The sequence below is a fragment of the Spermophilus citellus genome (assembly GCF_964194105.1).
Source record: "Spermophilus citellus genome assembly, chromosome: 16".
NCBI lineage: Eukaryota > Metazoa > Chordata > Mammalia > Rodentia > Sciuridae > Spermophilus > Spermophilus citellus.
Window position 1 is genome coordinate 45551197 of NC_138196.1, and position 26993 is coordinate 45578189.

Consider the following 26993-nt stretch of genomic DNA (forward strand, 5'->3'; position numbering starts at 1 on the left):
TACTATAAGACTTTATATCTTCTCAGAGCCCTCAAATTATAAAGCTTATTCTAGGAAATCCAACTGCTCATTACAAATCTTGTTCTCTCCCCTCCTTCCACAGATTCCCTATTAAATATTTGTACTATTTATTCATGTGTATATGCACACACACACACACAAACACACACATTTTAAACTAGTGTGAGATGTTGAATAAAAGTCATAGGGACTTTGGAGAATGATAGATTTGGCTTGAGTTTCTGCTCTTCCACTTATTAGCAATAGGCCTCAGTTTTTAATCCATTAAATGGAGATCTTAATAGTACTTACCCTGATCACTCTTCTGAAATTTAGATAGAATGATGTATCAAAAGCACATGGTGTTCAGCCAGTGCCCTTAAGTGTTCATTATTAAAATTCGTGATCTGAGTGCTTTGAGAAATTTGAGATTGAACTGAGTCCTCAATTGAAGTGAAACCAAAGACAAATAAATTTTTCTTCTCTTTGTATGAGATTCTGAATAAGATACTCAAAATTCTTATAGTCTCATTGGGTCTGAGCAAAACATATTAAAAGATACTAACAAACCACACCTCCATAATGTGACTGTGTAGGACAGAGCCTCACAAAGTGCTTAATTGAATGGTAGGAATTCTTTCACTTGACTGAAACACTTGTTCTTCTCATTTAGGGTGAGAACATACTGAACAATTCATTGAGACCAACCTTGGGGTTTGGTATAGACTCCTTATCATTGTACATTGATAAAGTTGGTGAAGTGGGTGGATTCAGACTGGACAGCATCTATTTTTTCTCTCAAAAATCTATATTTAGTCTGGGATATCCAATGACTTGTGAATTGAATCCCCTGGAACTGCCTCCCGGGATCTCTGGTTTCAGGGTCATTCTCTAGCCAGTGTGGATCAAGACCTGGTGGCAGGAGACATCTCCCACACTCAACCTGGCCTCTAGTGAAATGTGGGATAGGAAATCACATCAAATTAAACCATGGACGGAGGCCCAATTTATCTCTAGATGTTTGCACTAACTAGCTATTCAATGGTGATGGTTTGCTGATACTGAGAACTCTGAAAAATTGGCTAATCATCCCTTTCTTTCATCCCTGGAGATTCTGGGGTCATGCAGTAATAGACACAAACCAGTTTCATTGAAACGCTAATTTGTTCCTGCCTTCTTATAATGTTCTCAACAGAAGCATCCTGGGCTCAGGCTGTGTCTTTCAGAGTCCGAATACTTGTTTTATTCTCCTGACATTTTGTTCTGATCTCTGTTGACAGCTTCCATCCTCTGGTGTGCACTCTGTGTAGTCATTTCTTTTATTTATAACTAATGCTCTTTACACAGACTCATTGATTTGTGATCTGGTCACACTTGCATTGCTCTAATATAAAATCTTGTCTTATTCTCTAGCATTTTTTTTCATCCATGACATTTATTTAGCTCCTTGCATTTACATTTTGCTTTCTCTCTTATTACAACTGCAGATTTAAAATGTCTGCATTATACCAGAGAGGAACAGCAGTTTCTGTTCAGAGAGACCACTGTGAACCATATCTTATGATTTTAAAGCACTTTATGATATTACAGAGCATCTTCACACACAGGATATCTCATATGGTCCTCACAACAACCCTGTGAGGTAGGTGTTGACATGACCATTTAACAAGGGCAGGGAAAGGAAATGAAGAGAGACACATAGACATACTACATGGAATTCTACAAGAACCTTAATGGTGTAAACCTTGGGGCTGTGTGTTAAAACTTGAAGAAAAGGAGAGCTGTGAAAATGTGGTCACACATTTCTCAGGACAGAGGCACTCAAAAATAACATGGGATCATCCCACATTTTTCCAATACGTTTTTGTCTGCCTTTCCTACTTCTTCAATTTCTTTCTCTTCTTCACTTACACAAAATAACTCTACTTCTACTAAAATATTTATCTTTCTCCTGAATCTATACTTAAAGCTTAAAATACAGAGAGATTTGTTGTAATAAATTTTTTTTCAGCATTGTTTTATTATGTGTAAGATGTTTTTGTTTGAAATAGGTAATTTAAGGAAACACATTTTGGTTCAAATGTGTTGAATAAATTATCCAAAGCTCCACATTACCTTACTTTTTTAAAACTTGAAAAATAATATGCTATAAGCTGGAGATCAGAAAGGAAGGTAAACTAAGAAAACTAAATCAATTTATTTTTTAATATTCTAGGGAATCTTTATCTCCTCGGAACACTTATAAAGTCCTGTTCTTTCCCCATAGAGCTCTGGTATGTTATAATTGCCGGCTTGTCTGAATCTCTCAGGCACAATTATCTCTGCAAGGCCAGAGACAATATCTATCTCACTAGTTGTTACATCCTGTTTCTGGATGAATATAGTGAACATATGTTAAGTGAATGAATGAATGAATGAATAGATTTTCTTCTATGCCATCCCTAACCTTGGTTGAGAATAATGTTTTTAACTTAAAGAACCACATATAATCAGTTCTCATATGATCAATTCTCCTTAGGATCTGATGAATTAAAGAGGGATTAGCATGACTAAGAGAGTGAACGGCAGAGGGCTGCGGGTCTGGTACCTGAGGATGGGCCTGGGCACCCCACCAGTCACTGCATGGGAGAGTCAGGCAAGGGATGAAAAGGGGATAGGGGTGATGGTAGGAGAGTGGAGAATGTATGAATGTGGCAGTGTGGAGACCCAATCAGCACCAAGGATCAGGAGAAGAAGCCAGTAGAAGCCAGGTTTGACACAGGAACCAGGGTCATTTGGAGGAGTCACAAAAGGTATCTTGGAAGTCAGTTGTGTTGATGACTTGTCCAGAGGTGAAAGGCCTTTTAATTAGATGGAATCAGAGAATGTCCTGCCCAACCCACCTGATCTTAAAAGGGTCCTCCCCTAATATGATCAGGAAGTTGTACTGGTCCTGACATATACATAAAAGAGGAAATCAATGGTTATTTTTATTACATTTAAATTGTGTTTGAAACATACACAAATATATATTAAAATAATTCAATATGATCCTTTCATATACCACATTTAATTAATTATGTGGGGAGCAAGTTATTTTTATTCAGCATAAGTTGGTACAACTTTATGAAGCCATTTGTTAGAATTAATCAAATTGTAAAAATATGCATATAACCTTTGAACTATTGATTCTACTTTGAGTAAATCCTATATTAAAAATTGTCCTCACAATATCATGTACGAAGTTGTTGAATATTAGCATTATTTATTAAAGCCAAACAAAATTGAGGGTTCAAGATTAGGGACTGAATGACTCTATTATGATAATTATGGAACAGCTGAATATTGGAGTAATGTGTGGTCGTTCAGAGGAAAGAGAGCCGTATATAGTGACAAAGACAGATGACAGACACATCAACTTAAACATGAAAAATATAGAGCATATTATATTAGATGTATGTGTAAATGATTCTTCCTTTTCAAAATATTTTGAATTTGTTATATATATTCTTTAGGGTAGGCACAGAGAGGAATATGAAGGTTATGTACACATATGTACATAAGTAGCCCTCTATGGCTTTGTCAAAGAAAGTATGCACATAAACTCCAAAATAGCCCTGAAAAATCTGTAACTGACATCATTTCCAAACATAGTTGAAAAAAATCTTCCAACCATTTGATAACCCCAGGTAACAGTAGACAGTGTGACTGTTCAGTTTACAGACAAAATAAATAAATAAATAAGTTCCTTAGTTTCTAAACTCAACTAGAGTGAGTGTTTAGAAGCTCAGAGAAAGCCTCAGGGAAAGAAAAGAAAGACAAAAAAAAGTAAAGGTAAAGATAAAGATACACATAAAGCTGGGGAAGAGAGACTGACAAGAAGAGCTCAACTGAACTTAAATGGAGGAAAAGGACAAAGGAGAATAAGAAGAATTTTGTGTAAAAGTGACCATCTTAAAGGAAAAATACACAAAAAAGAGAACACAAAAAATATACTAATGCTCCCGTTATCTTAATATAATCATAAAAATGATAATGGTCGCTAATACCAAACACTTTAAGAGATACACAATGTTCAACTTCGAAAGATCCTGCTATTGGCTGATATTCACAGTCATAACCCTACATTGTCTAAATGTGCCATCCATACATGGTATTAGGTTAAAAATTATTTTTTTGTGAAAGCAGAGATATACTGGTACTGTATTTTTTAAAACAAGCATTACAACTAAAAATTGCAAGATTTTGGTACATCAAAGGATTTGCTATAATCTGTCTAAAATGCACCCCTGAATAGACTATAACTCTGTTCACATCAGCTGCTCTCTCTCTCTCTCTCTCTCTCTCTCTCTCTCTCTCACACACACACACACACACACACACACACACACACACTACATGCACTCCTAATGGTAAAGAAGCCTCGTTCCTCTTCATAACCCTTTCATTGTATTAATGAAACTTTCACCTAGACACACAAGAAATAATGCACATTTCATTTAACAATAAGATGACCTTATTTTTGAGGTCCATTTTATAGATTCTCTACATGGCAACCTGAGGCCTGCATTCCACTGACAAAGATCCCAGCTGCTAAATCTATTCTGTTGAAGGTCTTAAAGTCTAGAATATGGAATGTGGCCTTTTCAAGGTTTCAGTAAAACAAAACAAAACACCCTCCTCAGCCCCTGACCAACACAGCCTTCAGAGAATTAATCTGTCAGGGTTCTTGGGCTGTCAAAAAATTCCTACATATAAGGTTTCAGTTAGCTCAGTTTTAGTAGGTAAGGAGGCTGTAATTGTTTCTATTCATAAGCTTGATTTTCCCCCAGTGGATAGAAATTGACTTGAGAATTGAACAATTTTTCTATGTGGAATTTTTAGAAAATAGTACTCATCACAAAAACAGAATACAAATGGGTAATGAGATTGAAAGAGTTGCATAATCTCATCTATTTGTTTTACTCCAATTAGCATGTTTTATTTGTAGAAAACTGTGGCTGGCTTCCACAGACTCTCCATGGATCAATGCTGAATTTCTCAACGTTTGTCTCAAGCTCAGACCACAAATATCACAATCTTATTGATTACAAAAATGCATACAGAAACTATAAACTTACTGTATGTGCTTCCACTTCCTTTTTCTCCCTTTTGGCCTTTTTGTCCAGGATTTCCTTTAAAAAACAATAACAAAAAAAAAAAAAGAAATTGTTTTTGGTACTAAGCACACACCCTCACTGAGTGCACCTCCAGCCCCAACAATGCTGCTTTAAATGGAGATAGGGCATCGCCAGTTAATCTAAAATATCAATGTATAGCAACCTATAGATAATGCAAAATAATAATTATGCAGATATTAATAATAATAATAATTGCTATCACTTTTGAAAACCTACTGCAAACCTGGTATACTACCTCAAATTATTACAAAGCTGATGCATATTCCACTTTTGTAAAACAAGCAAAGCTGATGTGTAAATAGTTTATTTTGTACTTATTCATTCTTTTGTTTTTCTTTTCATCTGACCGTGCCTCCCTACCATTCTGGGGAAGCCCAGTATCTTCCACCTTATCTTAAACCTGTTTTTTTTTTTTCTATTATAATTTACCTATCTCATTTTCCATTCCTTTCTGGCTTAGCAGCCAAAGCACTAGACTGTGGATGGATTGCTGAGAGTGTTGAGATTCTGACAACCTGGTTCCTGACAGAAGGCAAAAAGGTCTGTGCACCATATGAACCGCTAGGCTGGTCACTTTTGACTTCAAAAACCAGCATTCATTTACGTAAAGATGTAGTACAAATATTGTCATTTTATAGGGGGCAAGGATTTAAATAGACCTGGAAATATTGCTAGACCTTGATCTTTGCTAATGATTTGCTAATTCACACACAGTTACATTTTTAAGGGATACTCAGGAAAACATTCTTTAGTACTAACAAGTGATTTTTATGGTGAAACTTCATGACAGTAGCGCTGCTCTTGATTATTAATTCTTCCAACAGGCATCATATATCTATCTTCTAAGGAATTACCTTCTTGCATAAACACAGGACTGATTCTAATGATTTCTGGCTGAAGATCAAAACTTTGTTAGAATTTTTTATTTCCCCCTACAAAATCAAGAATCTCCATAATTCCATCCAAAATACATTATGGGATGCAGACACTAGGGGATGTAGTTTAAAAACAACAGAATTTTGAATGATCCTAATGGTTTGAATACCTCTATATTGACTTAGTCTGCTCTGTCACTTAATAGAAATGTGGCTGATGACAGTCTTTCAACTTTTAGAGCTAAAGCATATTCTTCTGTGAAATTTAAAAAAAAAATCTTTCATTGGAGAGTTGCCTTGAAAATGAGTAACAATATTTGTAAAGCACTTGTTCATAAGAGATAGGAGCTCCTCTATTATTATTTCCATTTTTTTAAAATCTCCCATAGTTTAGCTAGAATCGGATGCCTGAAGTTTTATTCTCAATGAATGAAAGACAAAGACCTTTTCATCTCAATTCAATTTTTGTGGTATACTTTATAAAATTTCATTTAAAGTTGTAATATTAATTTATTGATTAACTGTTGATTTCTCTAGTTTATTTTGTCTACATCTGTGCTTAGTTTTGGACATTTGTCTTTATTTGCCATTTAGAGAAGATTTCTTATGACCTCTAATATAACAAATCTTTAAAAATGTAATAGGTAATGAGTATAAGACTTGAAGCACTTAAAATGTACAAATTATTTCCAATTGAATTTTATTTTGAAGATATAATGAAAGCCCAACTATTCTTATTAGAATACTATAAAGAGAATTTCTTGGTTTTGAATTAATTTACATATTATTTTATTCTGTATCATTAAATTAACTTCATAATTTTGATTGAATAATTTCAAGTAGTATTAAATTGGCAAAACAAAAATCATTAAGTAACCCAAAGCCTACCAAACCTCTCATCTTTTTGACCTAAATTTGTCATAGTGCCAAATTTTCAGATGTTCAAGAGGAAAAATCTAAGAAATTAAAGGAAAAAAATGGTCTAGAGAGTTAAAACAAGATGCAATTAATCAGTACTAATTCTTTACAGAGAAGATAATATAATATACTGCTTAATTTCATTACTTCAGCATTAATTTCACAATTAGGAAAGAGAAAAAGACTGTGCATCATTCTTGAAAGTCTTTTTGCACAGCTATGTCTTGGATATTTGTTTTAATGTTAATTTGTAGCTTTATAAAACTAGGAAAGTATAAAAAGATTCCAAAACAAAACTTTATTTTGAGTTTTCCTGGGAAGCTAAATGACCATTACTATTTCAGATGGATCATAGACAAATAGATTCATTTTTACTTTAAGTTTACAGTAAATTAAATTATTTCTTCTTTTTTCACAAAATTATTTTAAATTATCTTGCAACTATAAGTAGCTTTGAAATTGCATCAAATTTAAGGTTCTAAATATATTTGTCTATTGAATTCAAATTGCCCATATTGGAAATGAGATCCCTGATGTTGTAGATAATTTTAAACAAATTACAAACACACACTTCTTCCTATATTGCCCAAAAAGCCTGATTAAAGGTAGATGGTTTAGAGGTAGTTTGTACATAAACACACCACTCATTTCAGATAATCACATCTCTAGTGGAGACTAATTACAGGTTGCTTATTTGTGGCTGTCATATACACTGATGTCATCAGCAACACTGCAACACATTTCTTAGAACTTCTAAAATCCAAAGCACTGATGATACCTAATGTCAGTGAGCAAGTGGCACAACAGAAATTCTTAATTCATTGGTAGGAATGCAAAATAGAAGGTAGTTCAGCCGCTTCTTACAAAACTAAATATGTTTGCCATGCAATCCAGTAAATATACTCCTAGGTAGACTTTGGTCCATGAAAATACATGCTAATAAAGGGTTTGAGTGGTTTTATTAATAGTTGCTGAAACTTGGAAGAAACCAAGATTTATTTCTTTAGGTAAAAGGATAAACCAATTATGATAAATCCATAAAATGAAATATCATTGAATAATAAAGAGAAATGAACAAACAGGTAATGAAAATATGGAGAGAAACCTTAAATATATCTTGTTATGTGGAGGAAGCTTGTCTGAAAAGACAACGTACTGCTTGTTGCCAGCTGCATGACACTGTAAAAGGCAAAACTATGGATATAGTATAAAGATCAATGGTCTCTAAGGGCTTGGCCCATGGCAGAGGGTAGTGATGAGCAGATGGAAAATAGGGGATCTTTAGGGCAGTGAAAATATACTGTAGGATGGACATACGGCAATGATGGACACATGACACTATACACTTGCTAAAACACATAAAAGGCAAAACACAAACAGTGAACCCTAATGTAAGACTTTAGTTAATGATAATATATCGATACTAGTTTATTTATCATTACAAATTTATCATACTGATTCAAGATGTTAATATGGGGGAAAGTGTGTGGTGATACATTGGAGTTCTATGTTTTCTGTGTGATTTTCCTATAAACCCAAAACTGCTCTAAAAATAAAATGTTAAAAATTAGATCAACAATAGGGATCTTTTTCTCTTGGTGATAATTTACATTGATATTACAAATAAATTAGGCTTACTTTCTTCTAAAATTGCTATGCAGAGTACAGTGTCCAAGCTTAGGCTATTGGCCTCATTGGTGGAAATACTGTTGTCATTTGTATAAATGTTAAAGAGCTGAACCGTGTTGATTATTAAGCATTAATAAATATTGCAAGAAGTTTATTGCACATGAAATAAGATTTCAGCATTTTGCCAACTGTGTCTTAACAGAGTTTGGCCAGTTGTGGTTACAGGGGTATTTATATTTTGCTAGTTTGTTTTTCTTTGCCAGTCTTTCCACTCTGTTTGCTCTAAGATAGATACCATTCTTCATGGTGACTTATGATTGTATAGAGTGCATAAATCCTTTGTGTGTGTATGTGTTTTTAAACTATTTTCCTTCAGGACACAGAAGCTTTCCTCAGGTGGACAGAAACCAGCTTCAAAAAATTTTCAGACCACAAAATAAACGACATGTGTGTGCTACTATTCCTATTATGATGAGCGATTTTTTGTTGTCCAAGAAATTTTCAGAAATGATGATCTGATGTTTATTTGCATATTTGATAGCAGAATGCACAGTATTAAAGTACCTGTCCTCCCCGCCTTTCCTGTAAATCCTGGGAGTCCCCTCGTGCCAGGAAAGCCTGTTGCCCCCCGATCACCTTTATGACCTGGAGGACCTGCATGGTTAATGAAAAAGAAAGTGGTTAACAGTTCATTGTTTACATAGTTTTGAGGGTATTACAAATGAATATGAAATAAGTGAATCTCCAATTGAGGATAGTTTCTTTCCTAAAATTTCACTTGTGCCACTGAAAGATAAAATAGGTATAAACATTAGTGCATTTAGTGCATTTCAGATATTCAACAAAAAAAACATAATGTTAGAAGTAAAAACATACAAGAAAAAATCTTGGAGTTTTAATTAGAAGGTTTATGTAATTAATCAGGAATCTTTCTAAATGCCACATTTTGCTCTAACTAAAATGATGATTTGCTAAAAATTGAATTTTTAAGATTTGTCTTAGAAAAATTAAAACTCAAGCAATGAAAATTATCAAAGGATATTTATTTAAAAATTGGAGTACTAGTTCTTCAGTTAACTGCTTCATGTCTCTTAGACATGTTCTTATATATTCCATTATAATACCTATAATGTAAACACACACACACACCACAGACTTATTTATGGGTATATAGTATATACATATATAAGTCAAAGGTTTTATATATTTAAATTAAAATTGAAATGGCCATTATTTTTACCCCATATCTATGGTGGCCATGAAAGCCTATGGAATAAAATGTTATATTCTTCTGGAATAAAGTTTTTCATCCTAGAGTTCAGTGATTGAAACAAACTAACATAAAAGAGTTTATGTCTTATTTTCTTATTTTAAGTGTAATTATCCATTCATAGAGATTCCATTAATTCAATCTTCAGTTGAATCTTTTAGGGAGCCACATTAAAAGAGGCTTGATTAATTTTTTTCTCTAGTATCAACTTTTTAGAATATTGCCTTTAGTTTACAGGATTCAGGAGGAAGAATTTATACATATTTAATTTATTTTAAAAATCATTTCTTGAGGTTCATTCACATAGACACCCCAAATTTGGCTGTCCCTAAGAAATGTTCAATTTAAATATATTATTATAAATAGTAAGAAATAGTATTCAACTCAGTGTAAAACTTTGATTCCATCAGAAATGAAGCATATGTTTTAAAAGAATTAACTTAATTACTCAATATATACTAATTTGTTTACACAATTATATATATATAATATATTCTATATAATATATATAATATATTCTATATATTTTGTAGTATATATTGGTTGGATTTTTTTATCATACTGTCTAAAAAAGTCAAACATATATTCTCAGGGCAACCTGATATATATTTATACCTTCCTTCACTATAGTCATACCTCTGAATTAGCAATTATTATCTGCTAGGGGATACTGACTAACAATAGGGGGCAGGGGAGAAGTGGAGGTTCACCAATTGCATATGGGGGAATGGGGAGAAAGGGAAAAATAGGAATAGAAAAGACAGTAGAAGGAATCAGACATAACTTCCCTATGTTCATATATGAATACATGACCAGTGTAACTTCACATCATGTACAACCACAGAATGGGAAGTTATAATCCATGTATGTATGATATGTCAGAATATACTCTACTGTCATGCATAACTAAAAAGAACAAATAAAAAAATAAAAGAAGCACTGACACTAAATTCTCTCATTTAAAAAAATTAAATATTTTCTGAATCTTAATAGTGTACTGTTCACAAGTAATTCCTATTTCTACCGTTTTTTTTTTCCATTAAGTGAACAAATATCTATTGAGCACACATACTGTGCCAGTCTCTGCATATTCTTAGAGTTTAAAATATCCTTATCCAAAAAGATCTTCCAATGTGGTGACACAGTAGGGAGAGACAGATGGTGAGATAAGCAACAAATAAATAAAGAAGGTAATTTGGGAAAACCTAAGCACTGTCATCTACAATGCCTTGGGATCTTCTTTAGAGGAGAGCAGGGACCTCTCTGACGATGGCTCATTGATTGTAGCACAGTAACACTCAGAATGCAGCTGTTGGATTTATGGTACCTTTTCAACAAGTGAACAAATACACTCCCCAATGAAGCTCATGGGATATTTTCATAGAAATCAATCAATGCTCAGACCATTATGGGAAAAGTTGAAGCTGATTCTATATGGTAGAGAGAGTTATGTGACTTGTTGGTTTGAAATATAGCCCCTAACCATAAACTCCACTGTTGAATTTTATTCCAGGAGACTGGATTCTCTGAGCCTTTCTGGTAGCATTCAGCTAATTTTCTTTAAGATTCTGTGCCAGCTTCTAACTCACAAACAACAGAAGTGCAATGACACAGAACTTCAGAGATCAAGTCACTTGCATAAAGTTGGCCTGATAATTCTGGATTCTCAGCTCTCCATTCAGGCTTCTTTCTGCCATTGTGCTCACTAGGGTTCAAATACCATCTCTGGCATTTATCTGCTGTTCATTGACCTTGAGTCAGTCATTTTAGCCTCCCTGTCCTTCTGTTCAATAGGCTTATTATTTGTCTGTCCATCACAGACAAATGTGATGGCTAGAAGTAATAAATATAAAAAAACACTTAGAAAAGAGTCTATCATATAATGAACACTTCATGTTAGCCTTCCTTCTATTTCTCTTACTCCACCTCCTCCTCCTCCTCTTCATTCTTTCTCTACTCCCATAACAAAATCATTATTTTCACCAACATTTTGTGAAGGCTGCTAATTTAGTTATATTTAATAATATGTACACAATTATTAGTGGCATTGTTGGATTTATTAACACTATCTTTAACCTCCATAAGAAATCTGCTTTCAATACTCAGCACACAGAGAAACAGCCTGCAGCTGGCAAAGTGCCCTACTCAACATGTATTTAGGAATTCTGTCTTTGTTGAAGCCTGAGGGAAAGCCCTTGCTGGAGTGCAACAGGGAAAAAGGGTTGGAGTGGAAGTAGATAAATACATGAATATAAATATTAATAAAATATGGTTCCCATCTCCCAACATCCACAATCAAGGTAGACTCTATTTTCTACTACAGGAGCTTGATTCTCATGGTCGAAAACTTAGGCTATGCAAGAAAAATACATAGCACTGGTGGATGATGAAAATTTTGTGCCCAGTGGAGACTTAAGTTCTCTCTCAAAGCATCATTTGGAGGGATCCCTTCCTGTATCTATAGGTCAGGCTACCTTGCTATTTTTCCACTGAGTGTAAATATTCCATTACCTGGCCTACAAATTTTCCTTTGGAAACTAAGGAGGTGTTTCTTCTTTGAGCATTGTTGTCATGAGAGAATAACCATAAACCAAATTTTTATCTCCCTGATAAAATTACTCATATTGTAAGCTCTGTGAAGTTAGCACAATTTCTGTTTCCTCCACAATGTATTGCAGAACCCCAGGTACAAAAAAGGTGCTCAGTATAGAATTTTTTGGGTGAAAGGGAGAGATCACACTTTCTGTGGGCTTCCAAGGAATTAGCACTTTAAAATTAATTTCTATTATATTATTTTGAGTTAAAGAATATTTTATTTTAATATCCACTCTAGTGCATGACTAATAAATATGATGTATTTGATGTATTGGTTACTTAAGACCACTCTGATGACCACTTAAATTTCTCAGATATTCATATCACGGTTGTGAGTGTAGGTGTTGACTTTGTCTAGCTAAGTTTAGTGCATTTAAATGGATGTATAGATAGGGTTACTTAAGACCACTCTGATGACCACTTACATTTCTCAGATATTCATATCACAGTTGTGAGTGTAGGTGTTGACTTTGTCTAGCTAAGTTTAGGTAGGGGATTTTATGAACTTCCTCAATTCATAGAGCAGAATTTTTGTGACTGTCTACCATGCAGTCTTTAGTTCCTGATCTCAGAGTCAGATTTGAAGCAATTAGATAATCCAGCAGAGTCTAGAGAGAATACAGCAATTAAGTTTGGAAGAATCCATTAGGAGAGATGTTTCATAATTTGAAAAATTTTGTTGCCATGAATGAAGCCAAATGACAATCTGATAGCCTAAAACAGCTGATTTATCACAGCAACAACTATGTCTAATTCTAATTAATGAGATAACTGGGCAATACCTATTTGTGGAAATAAGCAGTAACAGCTAAAGCAAACTGAGCCCTGGCTAACTGAATCCAAAAAGCTTTGTGATGTTGCCTATGGCATTAATGAAAGTGGAAACTTAAATCCCTCTTTCTGTCTTAAGTGTGCACAGAATGAGCTGCAAAAGATGCTGCCCAAGATGAAGTCCGGAGCAGCAAGTTGTAGCACAGACTGAAGGTTTTGGTTGATTTATAAAGCTTTGACCATTGCAGTTTGTAATAAAGGAGCCGACAGATCCTTGACAACAGTAGCTCTGGCAGCTGCTATAAAGCTGGTAACTTCCCCTGATTATGACATTAATGTACTATTGTTAAGATCTGCTGAGCACTAGTCAACTAGAAGAATCTTTCTGAGTAAAAATTCTTACCTGATATCGCTTTCAAAGGCACATCAACACCAACCCACTGGTACACACACACACACACACACACACACACACACACGATACACACAATAAAACGTGGCAAGAGAGAGTCTTTAAAAATATTTTAAAAATATAAACTGTATATATTGATTTTTAAGCATAATGGTAAAGGTAAGTTAAGTGTCAAATTTTAAAAAAAATGTTTTTCTTATGTAACCAGGGTTAATCGATACATTGATCTGTCAAAACACAGAGAAACAGGATGAATTACAAGGTAGTTTGATAATTTTGGCAGCACAAATCATTCTAGTTATAATTAGGCCATGCAGTATATTCTCTACTTTCAAACAGAATGTAGGGTGTTTGATTTCTAGCCAAGTGAAGTAGGACAATCATGCTATTGTTATTTTCTTTTTTTCATTTTATTAAGAGCAAAGAAAATTCATGCTCGCTAGCTCTCTCTCTCCTTTTCAGTGTTTTCTATTATCTTCTTTCAAAATATTGCTTTCAAGATTACAACATAGAAAGAAATGATGTAAAATAATATTGCTTTAACTAAAATACAGAGAGTGGCCAACAGCAATGGTAAAATCCATCTTCATTCCAGCCAATATTTGCTTTCACATTTCGTGAGTTTAAGCAGATATAGTCTGGTCAAAGATTACATAAGAAAGACACTCAAGTTTTCCTTGACTCATATTAAGATATTTTTGTATCTTAAAAACAAGATCTTGTAAATTTATGCAATGCAAAGATGATTTTTTAAATTCTTCATGTGACCTGAAGTTAGCTGTGCAATATATTATTTGCTGTCCATGACAGAGATGACACCCTTCGACTCATGAATAATTCCAGTAGTGACTCTGGCTAAAGCACTTAATTTTGTTTTAAAAAAATCAAGTCACCTCTTGTCATTCAATCTCAGATAGGAATATATATATATATATATATATATATATATATATATATATATATACACATACACACACACATACACACACACACACACACACACACATATATTTATATATGATTATTTTGGGGGGCTTAAACTCAGGAACACTTAACCACTGAGACATATCCCCACCACTATTTTGTATTTTTATTTAGAGACAGGGTCTCACAGAGTTGTTTAGTGCCTCACTTTTGCTGAGGCTGGCTTTTGAATTTATGACCCTTCTGCCTCAGCCTCCTGAGTTGCTGAGAGCATAGGCATTCACCAACACACCCAGCTGATATATGATTATTTTGACTAGAACATATAATATCTCCTTCAATATGTGTGCTTGCAGAAACCACAGTACACAAAATAATTATTCCACCTGCACACGTTCATAGATGTACAACTGAGCCTTATGTTAGATGATTGAGTAGTTATAATGACTGTACCTATTGGACCCGGAATGCCAGGCTGACCACTCTCTCCAATCGGACCTCTGTCGCCTTTTTCACCTGGGGGTCCAGGAGGACCTTAAAAAAAACATACAGTTACTAATGATAATTTATAAATAATAAGGAAAATGGTTTCATCATTTGTTAGGACACTTATATGAGGAAATCCAAAGTTATTTGTTGTACAATATGATAGAATGAATAAGACGGATCTTTCTGAATGGAGAATTACTCTGCTATTGAGAACAATGCTCTCTACTGCTAAAGATGACATAGCCCCAAATTAAATCACCAAAATAGGTATTAAATAGTTAAGTGGGGCTAACACTTTCCTAGGTCCCAAAAACTTGGAGCAGAGAAAAAGAACCACAATGGTTCAAAAACTGCATTTTACTATGCACATATGAGGCAAATATCACTATATTGAGTCAGATGCTGTGTTTTCAGTTTTTTTAAAAAAATGTTTTTGTATTGTAAGCTGGATAGTCAATACATTGATGTGTTATAAAATGTAACATCTAAGTAAGGACTAAAAGACATTTGTGGTACACTCAGGGAAACAAATTCATTCACAGTAGTCAAAAAAAAAAATCACAATGTTGGAACTGACCATAAACTCAGACGTCTGTCAGAGAGCTGGAGATAAGCATGAGTGACAAAGGATGAAAGAGACTTTATTAAGGGAGTGAGTGTAATTTGAGGAGTGCTTTTAAGAATGAATAGAATAAGAAGGAAAAGAATTCTGGAGATGTGGGGAAAAGCAATAAGGTGAAAATAAGTAGAGGGATGCTTCTTCAAGTAAAATATTAAATAGAATCCCTAGATCAATATACATATTATAAAGTAAGATGGAGAGACTGCACAGAAAACTTTGGCTTCTTGTCTTCACAGTTCCCCAGGTAACTTCTCAGGGTTGAGTGTGAGCATTGATTCAGTCATTCGTATTTTCTGTGTCCAGCAAAATAGATATCTGATGATCACCACTTGAGAATTGTTGTACTGAATATGTGTTTAAAAATTAAAGGTAGTTCTTCCAGCATCCCTCTTCCAACTGAAATGTACAGGACAAGTAATCCTTCTTTCATTGAAAGCACACACATTATTTTCTTTTCAAATCCAAAGAGAAGAAACAAACTTAGATATACCATTGAATAATGAAACAGTAGTGTTTTAGAAGAGGCATTTTTAGTTGCTACGGATTGGCCAAACGTACAACCTAAGGACAATACACAACTGTATTTAGCATCCCTACTTAGAGTTTGTTACAAATTTTAGTTAGATGGGGAGATACAATACCTACACAATTCCACAGGGATGCCTATAAATAAAGATTGTCTCATAAATAAGTATATTCTACTTATTTTCTTTGTTTCTTTTGGCATCCTTGTCCCTTGTCAGTTTACCTGATCTGTTCCATTTTTGAAGGACCAACTTGGGTTTTAGAAGCTCAGGTTATTATTCCTTTCTTTTCACAGACATGCTTTATTGTGAAAAGCAACTTTACTTAGAGGATATATAAAAGGCTAGGAAAATATGATGAAAGAAATAATTCACAATTCTATCATTTTAAGAGAATAACCATTAACATTTCTTTTGTGTGTGTGTTTGGATATTTTTTTTCACATAATCATCATGCAAACTACACACTGCTTGTCATTAAGCAAGTAACTAGTGAATTCTAAGATGCAGCTTAATTATTGAAAGACACGTGTGTGTGTATGTGTGTGTGTGTTGCACAAGAAACATCATAATTCTACAACAGTGAGAATCTGCACAGACCTCCTAGTCTATGCCAAAGAATGCAGCTCGGAAGGGGGTTTTACATCCACTACATGAACACAGCTGTAGTCCATTCATCACTACACAGTGTCAAATTAGGGGACAATCAGGACAGAAAGACTCAATTTGCAGCCAGAATTTTGGTGAGCAAATTGAAGAAATAAACCCACAGTACACGAAGATGGCATTTTGAAAAGGAGTACACAAGCAAAGACTTTCAATTAGTAATTAGGAATCTAAAGCAAGACACAGACATTCCAGAAACAAGTAGAATATCTGAGACAAGAAACAAGGCAGCGCAGATCAGATTCAGGATCTTCACCTGAGATGAAGGTTTTAGTTTTGTTTTGTTTGTGCAGTACTGGGGACTAAACCCAGGGTACTCCACCACTGAACACACCCAAGTTCTCTTTTAATTAATTTATTTATTTTGAGATGGACTTTCTCTAAGTTGAAGAGGCTGGCCTCGAAATTGAGATCCCCTTAAAGTCACTGGTATAACAGAATTGCACCATCATGCCTTGCTAAAATTAAGTTTTCACTATCTTTTTCATTTAAAAAAAGAAACTCTTTTATAATTACTATCTTCAAATATTTTACATGCAACTAAGGTGAACTGTGTAATAGCGCTCATTTTGGAGTATTAGCTTGATCACCACAAATAAATCTGTGTTATTTTATGAAATTTGGAGTTAAAGATCTTCCCATGTTTGTAGATACTAATATTGATATCTGGTATCTGATTCCTAAAATAAGAAATCCAGGCAAAGATTTTTCTTAAATAGCTCTAACTAGGTGTTCTACATATTACACTTGCCATTTTTTTTCTTTTTTTCTTTTAATTTGTTATATATGACAGCAGAATTCATTACAATTCATATTACACATATAGAGCACAATTTTTCATATCTTTAGTTGTACACAAAGTAGAGTCACACCATTCATGTCTTTGTATATGTACTTAGGGTAATGATGTCTGTCTCGTCCCATCATCTTTCCTACCCCCATAATCTCTTCTTCTCATAACCTAAATCACCAATTATGAATTTTGTTTCCATATATTGTTATAACTTTTTCCAATGCATCCAAGAATATTCGAAGAGGATTTAAATGTCTTTTCAGTATTTGGAGGGATGGAACTAAAAGTCACATTCCACTTTACTCCTAGCTTCTCAGGTGGAACTTTTTTTTTTTTTTAAAGAGAGAGTGAGAGAGGAGAGAGAGAGAGAGAGAATTTTTAATATTTATTTTTTAGTTCTTGGCGGACACAACATCTTTGTTGGTATGTGGTGCTGAGGATCGAACGCGGGCCGCACGCATGCCAGGCGAGCGCGCTACCGCTTGAGCCACATCCCCAGCCCTCAGGTGGAACTTTTGAGAACATTACCAATGGAAGCTTCCCTGTGACCTTCCAAATCTGCTGTCCTCTCCACCTCTGCTATAGCCCACTTCCTCCTAGCCCTAAATTAATGCTGGAGGGTCCTTTCTGGGTTACATGGACTGTGTCTATTTCAGCCTTGTATTTCTTCAATTCTACCTTTTTTTTTTTTTTTTTTTTTTTTTTTTTAGAAAACAGGAATGTGTTTTAGAACGTATCCACTGTAAAGAAATGTAATATATCCAGCTATGTTTTGGAAAAAAAACACTGAAAAATTTTAAGACAAGAGACTTGAAGTCTATTGTAGTCACCTTCTTTGTTCTTATTCAGCCTCTTCAAAATTCTGCCCCATAATCACATCAATAACTGCCTCTGTGCCTCAATAGATGGGTATAATACTACCTGTCAGCTCCCTTGATGATATGTCAAAGGAAACAGAATTAATATTAGCCAAAATGTATGATTTGCTCAAGAAGCTATAAAATTCATACTTTTTCCTTTATCTATAACAACTACCTCTTTAAAATATAAACACAAAAATCTTACTATGTATAGTCCTATAATTATTTTTAAAGAAAGAAAGACTAAGCCACAAGAAATATGTCAATAGGATACTTTGCAATCACAAATATCACAGATAAAAATTACCCAGTTTACTAAAAAATCAAACCCAGGTATATGAATCCTCAGAGTATAATATAGTGCTAATAACATCTGCCTAAATTTCTAGAGTGATGTTTTATTCATTATGATCAGCAATATTCTACTTTATCCTCAATCTTGCCTCAAGATCTACCAGATCTTCTTGCCCATTGTTATCTAAACCTATCCATCTGTCTCCATTTTTCATATTTACTGATGTAAATATGTCTAATCTGGAAGAGGTCTTAAACTCTGCTTAATTACACATATTTACAGAGGTCCAAGAGTGGATTGCCTAAGGTCTTAAACCTAACTGGGTAAATTTAAAACATGAACACTTCCTAATAACTTATGTAACAACATTCTAAAACTAAAAGTCTTCATTTTTGGCATCCATTTTTCCATTATTTTTGAGCTGACCTTTTCTTTGTTATAATGGTAAAAGACAATCCATTTTTTTTTATAAAATAAATATATATTTTGGGATGCTTTCAGATCTTGAAAAGCAAATATATCTAAATATTTTCCCCAAATAACCATCATGTTATTTTGTCACCACTGAGCCATTTCATATTTTATGTCTGTTAACTTTCTTCCTGGAATGATTATCCCTTTTGTTTCTTTAAATTGTGATATTCCCACCAACCCCTATTGAACTCTACTTCACCATTTCAACATTATAATACTATTTGTATTTTTAGACTCTAATTATTACAATTATCTGAGAAATGGAATTTAAAAAATCTTTGGGTCTACAGTATAGCTCAATGGTAGAGCACATATTTAGCATGTACCAAGAACAAAACAAGACAACAGCAAAACCTTGTCTATTTTATCTTTATAATTATTTAGCAATTGTTAATATGAAAGGAGAGGAACAAAAGTAATGAATTGTGATCTTTCACCAACATATGATAAAGCATTCATTGATGTATATAAATGTTCCTCTTGAGTATTAGTTAATAAATATCTATTTAATATTTATTTTATGGTTAGGTACTACATGGGTTATAAAGATTACTCCCTAATTTTAAGAAGCTGTTATCCAAGAAAAGCTAACATTTCCCTAGAAGAAAGTTTGAGATAATTTCAAATGTGACTGTCATATTGGAAATTCAATATTCGATGGTATGTTATTAAGCAAGATGTAAATGTCAGCTGGGTATTACTGCTGGAAGAATCAGAGACAGCTTCATACAAGAGGTCACATCTCAAATGTACAGTGAGAGATAGTAGATATTTTCAGATACAAGTAGTGAGGAAATATATTATTTCGGATAATGTAAAAGGCATGAGCCAGGATGTAGAATGTACTGGGTGTTAGTCTGAAAGTCAAATTGGTTGAAATATTTGGTGTACAAAAGAGGCAAAGGCAGAAATGAAGCACAAATCGTATTGAAAAGACACACTATAGAATAACTTGAGCGCTACTGGCAAATGTTTGCCTAATGAGGAGGTGACAGAATTCTTGCAATGGAAGGTTTCCCTTTAGGAAGGCTGTACTCTAATAAGGGTGTGGAAAGAATTGCAGTCTGGAAGCTTGAGGCAAGGAATGCTTACAATAGTCTAGCAGGGTTGTCTTAAGAATAGTTTATATGAAAAATAAAGAAGGGACAAGGGGATAGAGTATACAGTACATAAGAACCGATAGTGGTCTTGGAAGATGTAATAAAAATAACTGAAATGGAATGACACAGCTATTAGAAAGTGCAACTTAACAAAAAGGAGGTGCAAACTTCACTTATTCACTCAATATACATAGTTTATAACTGCTCATCCACTGTCATAGAGATGGTTAGGAGTTTTATTTGAAATATATAATGCAAAAAGAGTTAAGAGGACTCACAGATGGATTTACAGGCCATGAGAGCAAGAGAGAAGGCAAAGATATTCTAATGTCTTGAAGAGAGCAGCTACCTGGACAATGACATGAGCACTCTAACAGGTGTTGGGTGTGCAGGGATGGACGAGACAGAACCCAACCAAGAAGCTCAGATTCTAGTGGAGAAGACATGGTAAACACATAAGGAAACATGTATGAAATAATGTATACAATGATAACTGATATTAAAAGTCTAAGCAAATAATAATAGCATAGAGAATTGGAGGGTAGCAATGTGAAAGGGGGAATCAGAGGAAATCATCAGTATAAAGCTGATTTTAAGTGGAGCCACAAGAGAGTGGAGAGACACAAAACAATATTTTGATAGCAAAAGAAGGAGTCTAGCGCTCACTGTGGATGGCAAGCAATTAAACTCACACTTCCTTCTTCTTAACTTTTACATCTTCAGGGAACTGTCATTCTTCCACCTATCCAAGCTACACAAAGGGATGCTGGAGGGAAGATTAGAAAACAAGACAGAAATAATGTGGGGGGGGGGCTATTTTTAAAAATAGTACTATTTGTTTTTTTGTAGAATTGGTAAATAGTGGACTAGGAAACAAATTGGGAGATTGATATACTGCACTCAATTGGAATATGGTCCTTCAAATTATGGTATTTGTAATAGAGTAGTATAGAAATTGCTGTAGAGACAGTGATTACTGAGGAGTTTTATTAGAAACATCATATGTAATAAGAGTTAAGAGGATTTATGGGTGGATTATATAACAGGAGAGAACAAGAGAGAGGACAAAAGTAACTTTCTAGGTTCTTGAATGAGAATCTAGTTGGAAAATGATATACTTGACAAAATAAATAAATAAATAAACTTGGAAAAGCAATGGATTTGAGAGGGTAAAGATAGGTGGACTGGTCAAGTCAAGGGTCTGGTCTTGAATTTGAAAGTTTTGGATATTCATTTGAAATCCAAAGTAGAGGTATCAAACTGTTAGAACACCAATCAATTCAAATTTTTCTCTATCATCTATTTTAATGTCATAATTAAAGAACACATATAATATGTATTCTATATAAGATACAAAGTGCATTAATAAAGATAATATCCCTTCAAAGTCACAATCCAATATATAAGTATCTACTTAAGTATTTTCTCATTTCATTTATCTAATTCCTTTCCAGAGATAAAGATTAACCTGAATTTGGTGTTTCTTGTTTGCTTCCATTTTTAAAATAACCATTTTTGTTATGCATGTATGTGTCTGTAAATATACATTGTTTACTTTTGCCAAATTATAAGCATTAACAACAAAAAATATTCTCTATTCATCTGGAATTTCTTTTAATTTTTATCTTGTCAGCACTTGGATTATCAGACTTCTTAATTTTCCTAAACTAGCATATGTAAAATGAAATATCATGGAGTGCCTCATTTCTGTTCCTTTAATTACTAATGAGAAGACTAAAATTATGAAACCGAGGTTAACACACATAGGAGACAGAGTAAGAAGATTTGATATAATTTAATTGAAGGGACAGAGAAAAGGACAGAAAACCATGACAGCAATAGTCAAATGGGTGGAAGGTAATAATGTTCTCAACTTAATGACAGTCTTTAATCCCCAAATATAGAAAATAAAATGAATGTCAAATGAATAAATTCTCAAGTAATCCCCAAATGTATGAAATACAACAAATTTCAAAGAAATAAATTCTCAAAAAACACACTAATTAATAAATTTGCAGCTGTTAAAGACAAAGAAGGATAAGCAGATTGCTAGCAGTCATTTTAAGAGAAACAAGGAAAGCCCAGAAGCCAAGGGAGCAATTTCTTTAAAATACAATCAGCGTTCTATATCCCTAGGTTTGGCATGTGTGATTTTAACCAACTGACCACCCCCCCCCCAAATTTTTCATCTGTACTAAATATATAAAGACTTTTTTCTTGACATTATTCCCTAAACAATTCAGTATGACAACGTTTATGTAGAATTTGCATTGTTTTAAGTATTATAAACAATCTAGAAGTGATTTAAACTATACAAGAGAATGAACATAAGTTACGCACAAATCCTAAGCCAGTTTACATATTCAGCTGAGCATCCACCATTTTGCTTGAAAGAACCAATACCTCATAGATGCTGAAGGACAACTATAACACAAAAATAACCAAAATAACTGTCAACCTGAGAAATCCGTGTATAGTAAAACAATCTTAAATATCAGGAATAAAATAGAGAAAATGAAAACAAAACCTCTCACCATCAATGGACTTTCATTAAATGAATTTCTAAAAGATATATATTTAGACAGAAGGAAAATGACATCAGAATGGATGGCTGAAATTGAGAAGATGGAACAACTGGTAAACTCATAGACAAATATCAATAAATATTGCCTGTATAAAGTAAGAAAAACAATGACTAAATTTCTAGTAAAAAAACAAAACAAAACAAAACAAAAACAAACCGGAAATAGCTACATTAAAAGACAGCAGGAAACCATAAGGAGATCATCAGATGAAACATTTGTTTCCTTGTATAGTAAGATGTTGATTGACTTTAGAGGGTTAGAATAACTTTTGCAGGCAACAATCAAGAAGACAAAAATACACTACAAAATTTTCACAAAAACCTCATGTCAGTCCCAAAGTAGAGAGGAAAGAAAAAGAAAGGAAACATAAAACAAACTTGCGGGGTGGGGGGTGGCTGGGGAGTATAAATATAAGATGTTATTCCTGTTTGTTTCAGTTTTTAGAGGGAATGCTTTCAATTTTTCTCCATTTTCAATAATGTTGGCTTCAAGTTTAGTGTATATAGCTTTTATAATGTTGATGTATCTTCTAACTATCCCTAGTTTTTCTAGTGTTTTGAATATGAATGGATGCTAAATTCTGTCATATGTTTCTTCTGCATCTAATGAGATAATCATGCGATTCTTGTCTTTAAGTATATTGATGTGGTGAATTACGCTCTCACCCTACACAAAACTCAAAGTGGATCAAGGACCTAGGCATTAGACCAGAAACTCTGCGCTTACTAAAAGAAAAAGTAAGCCCAACACTACATTTTGTCGGCCTAGGAACCTACTTCCTCGGCAAGATTCCTGAAGCACAAGAAGTATAATCAAGACTCAACAAATGGGATGGTATCAAACTCAAGAACTTCTTTACTGCAAAGGAAACAATCAAGAATGTGAACACACAGTCTACAGAATGGGAGAAAATTCTCACCACCTGCAGCTCAGAGCATTAATCTCCAGGTTATAAAAAGAACTCAAAAAATAACACCAAAAAAAAAAGTGCCAAGCCAATAATTGGGCAAAGGAACTAAAAGGCATTTCACAGAAGAAAAAATACAAATGGTCAAAAATATATTAAAAATGTTCAACATCATTAGCAATTAGAAAAATGCAAATTAAAACTACACTGAGATTCCATCTCATTGCAGTTAGAATGGCAATTATAAAGAATACATACAACAATATGTTTTGGCAAGGATGTGGGGAGAAAGGTACTCATACTTTGCAGGTGGGACTACAAATAGGTGCAACCATTATGGAAAGCAGTATGGATACTATCCATTTTAAAAGACTTGGAATGGAACCACCAATTGACCCAGCTAACCCTCCTCAGCTTATACTCAAAGGACTTAAAATCAGCATACAAGAGTGACACATCCATATCTCTGTTTATAGCAGCTCAATGCACAATAGCCAAACTATGAGATAATTATGAGATGATCATGTAATGGATGCACGGATAAAGAAAACATGGTATATATACACAACAGAGTATTACTCAGCCATAAAGAAGAATCAAATTAAGGCATTTAGTGGTAAAATGATGGAACTAGAGAATATCATGCTAAGTAAAATAAGCCAATCCGAAAAAAAAACAGAGGCTGGATATTCTTTCTGATATGTGAATGCTAACTCCAACAAGGGAGGGTAGGGAGAGGAAGAGTAGAAGTCCACTGGATTAGACACAGGGAAAAAAAGAGAGAGAGAAGGAATGGGAGAGGGCAATAGGAAGGACAGCAGAATTAATAGAACATAACTTTCTTAACCTTGTATTTAAATATACTACCAGGGCATCTCAGCATCATGTACAACCACAAGAATAGTATCCTAATTAGAATAAGTTATACTCCATGTATGTCTAATATATCAAAATACATTCTACTGTCAAGTATAACTAAAAAGAACGAATAAGATGATAAACATAAATAAAGTGAAAAGAAATTATCACATTGTATTAAACAAGCAAACCAAAAAAGATTAAGAAAAAAAACAAAAGATAAATGTGCTTTACAAATGACAAAGCTAGAGCAAAGGATATCAAAAGTTGAAGCAAAATATGGACTAATATTTATGCTGTAAAAATACCTAAAAGCTAGTGTAAAATTAAAGTGACTTATATTATTCAAAAATCAGTATGATCCAATTCTCCTTGATTTACTAATGAGAACTAAAGAAGAAATTGACAAATTATCACTATTTTGGAGAGTTCAAACAAAGTTCCTAATTAATTATATAGTAAGGTAAGAGGTAAGAAAAATATGGAAATATTGACAGACAGGATTAACAAGTTTGGGTTATGAACATGTAGAGAACTTTGTAGTGACAGAAAAGCTTACACTGTTCTTCAGTATAAATGGGGCAATTTCAACAGTGAAAGGCTTGTTGGATCTTGGAGGTATTTCATTTATTTATCCCTTTATCAAGGATATCAAGCTACTGATGCTTCTGATCATCTTACCATGTCTTGATCTAATCTTAAGATTCTATCTGCTGTGCAGAAATGTAGGAAATGTATGTATGTTTGAAAACTATTTTAAACCACTGCATTTTGAAAATCAAATCTCTATGTATATCAGTGCATTTTAAGGTGTCATTTGGAGGACTCACAAGACATTTTACCTTGAATTAAAGTGATATTTCTCAATGTCTGAGAATGTTCCCAGTCTTTCAGTCTGAGATCATTAGTGATGTTATTCAATACTTTCACTTCTCTTTTTATTTCCTGTTGCACATAAACTTGTTCTTCTTTTAGAGACTTAATTTCTGCTGATGTGTTGTGTACCCGTTCTTCTAATTTATTGATTTCCTGTAAAACATAGTGAGCATTCACAACTTTTGTTACACACAAAATTATCAAATATGTAAGTTCAAGAAATTTTGGAATTTCTGTTTTTTATAGCACATATTATAGGAATATTATGAAATAAGAACATGAAAATTAGAGACTGTATTTATTTATTTATTTATTTTAATATTTATTTATTTTAGTTTTCGGCGGACACAACATCTTTGTTTGTATGTGGTGCTGAGGATCGAACCCGGGCCGCACGCATGCCAGGCGAGTGCGCTACCGCTTGAGCCACATCCTCAGCCCCTAGAGACTGTATTTAAAATAGTGATTCTTTGGTTGCAAAGCATTTCTTCTTTTGACTATATGGACAAATTTTTACGTGCCCAGTCAAAAATAACAACAAAAATCATTTGAATATATATCTAAGTTATGCTTCTATTTCCAAATATGTACATATCAAAATGTGAAGAATAATTTATCTGAAGTGGAATTTCTTTTGAGCGTACTTAGAATGGCAACTTATTTCTATTTTATGACTTTATGTATGAAATTGTTTTGTAGCAATAACCAAAGTTTAATGTTGTAATTGTCAGTGGTAATGAACATTGAGGATAGATTTTTTTTACATTCAATTGAGTAGCATTTAACTTTCCACTATTTATACTTCTGTTATTGAGACTTCATTATTATTTTACAATATCAAATACATACATATTTTGTGCATATTTATGTATATGTATGTGTATACATGTACAGAATGTGTGAAAATGTGAGAAGAGAATACTATCCTCTGGAATATGTTTTTGTCTTTGTGCAATGATATACTACGAAAATTTACCTACTAGAGTCTTTAAAACTGACACTTCCAATAACAGTGGAACCATATTGGGTGTATTTTTCAAAATTTAATTAAGATTCTTATTGATTAGAGCTTGTGCCCCTTTTTACAACATTAAACAATGCTGCAATGAATACCATTTTATATACATTTACATTTTCATACAGGTTCTATAGAACAGCTTTCTGGAAGTAGATTTGACCAAAGGGATTAAACATTAAAATTTTTATTCAATACTGCAACACTGCTCTCTAAATGTATGTTACCATATTAATTCTCTTCCTAACTTTTTTTGTATCAGTACTCATTTTTTTTCATCCAAATACTAGGTACCATCAACATATTTAAATTTGGAGAGTAAGAACAGATACATAATAAATCACTGTGACTTAATTTGCTTTTCAAACTATAATGA

At 33.6% G+C, this 26993-nt stretch overlaps 1 protein-coding gene across 2 annotated transcripts in view; it reads right to left on the minus strand.

Moving 5' to 3' along the window:
* The window catches only part of MSR1 (macrophage scavenger receptor 1), an 80457-nt gene that overhangs the window by 31975 nt on the left and 21489 nt on the right, over nt 1-26993 (minus strand). Inside the window, exons 5-9 of one of the 2 annotated variants that reach the window (XM_081269177.1) lie at nt 25569-25755; nt 15007-15087; nt 9146-9235; nt 5100-5153; nt 1445-2932 (exon numbers count right to left, since the gene is read on the minus strand). In XM_081269177.1, coding sequence (XP_081125303.1) covers nt 2889-2932; nt 5100-5153; nt 9146-9235; nt 15007-15087; nt 25569-25755 — 456 coding nt within the window. In that variant the 3' untranslated portion in view covers nt 1445-2888. Of the gene's footprint in view, nt 1-1444; nt 2933-5099; nt 5154-9145; nt 9236-15006; nt 15088-25568; nt 25756-26993 lie in introns of those variants that run through there. The other variant, XM_081269176.1, reaches the window with a different exon arrangement.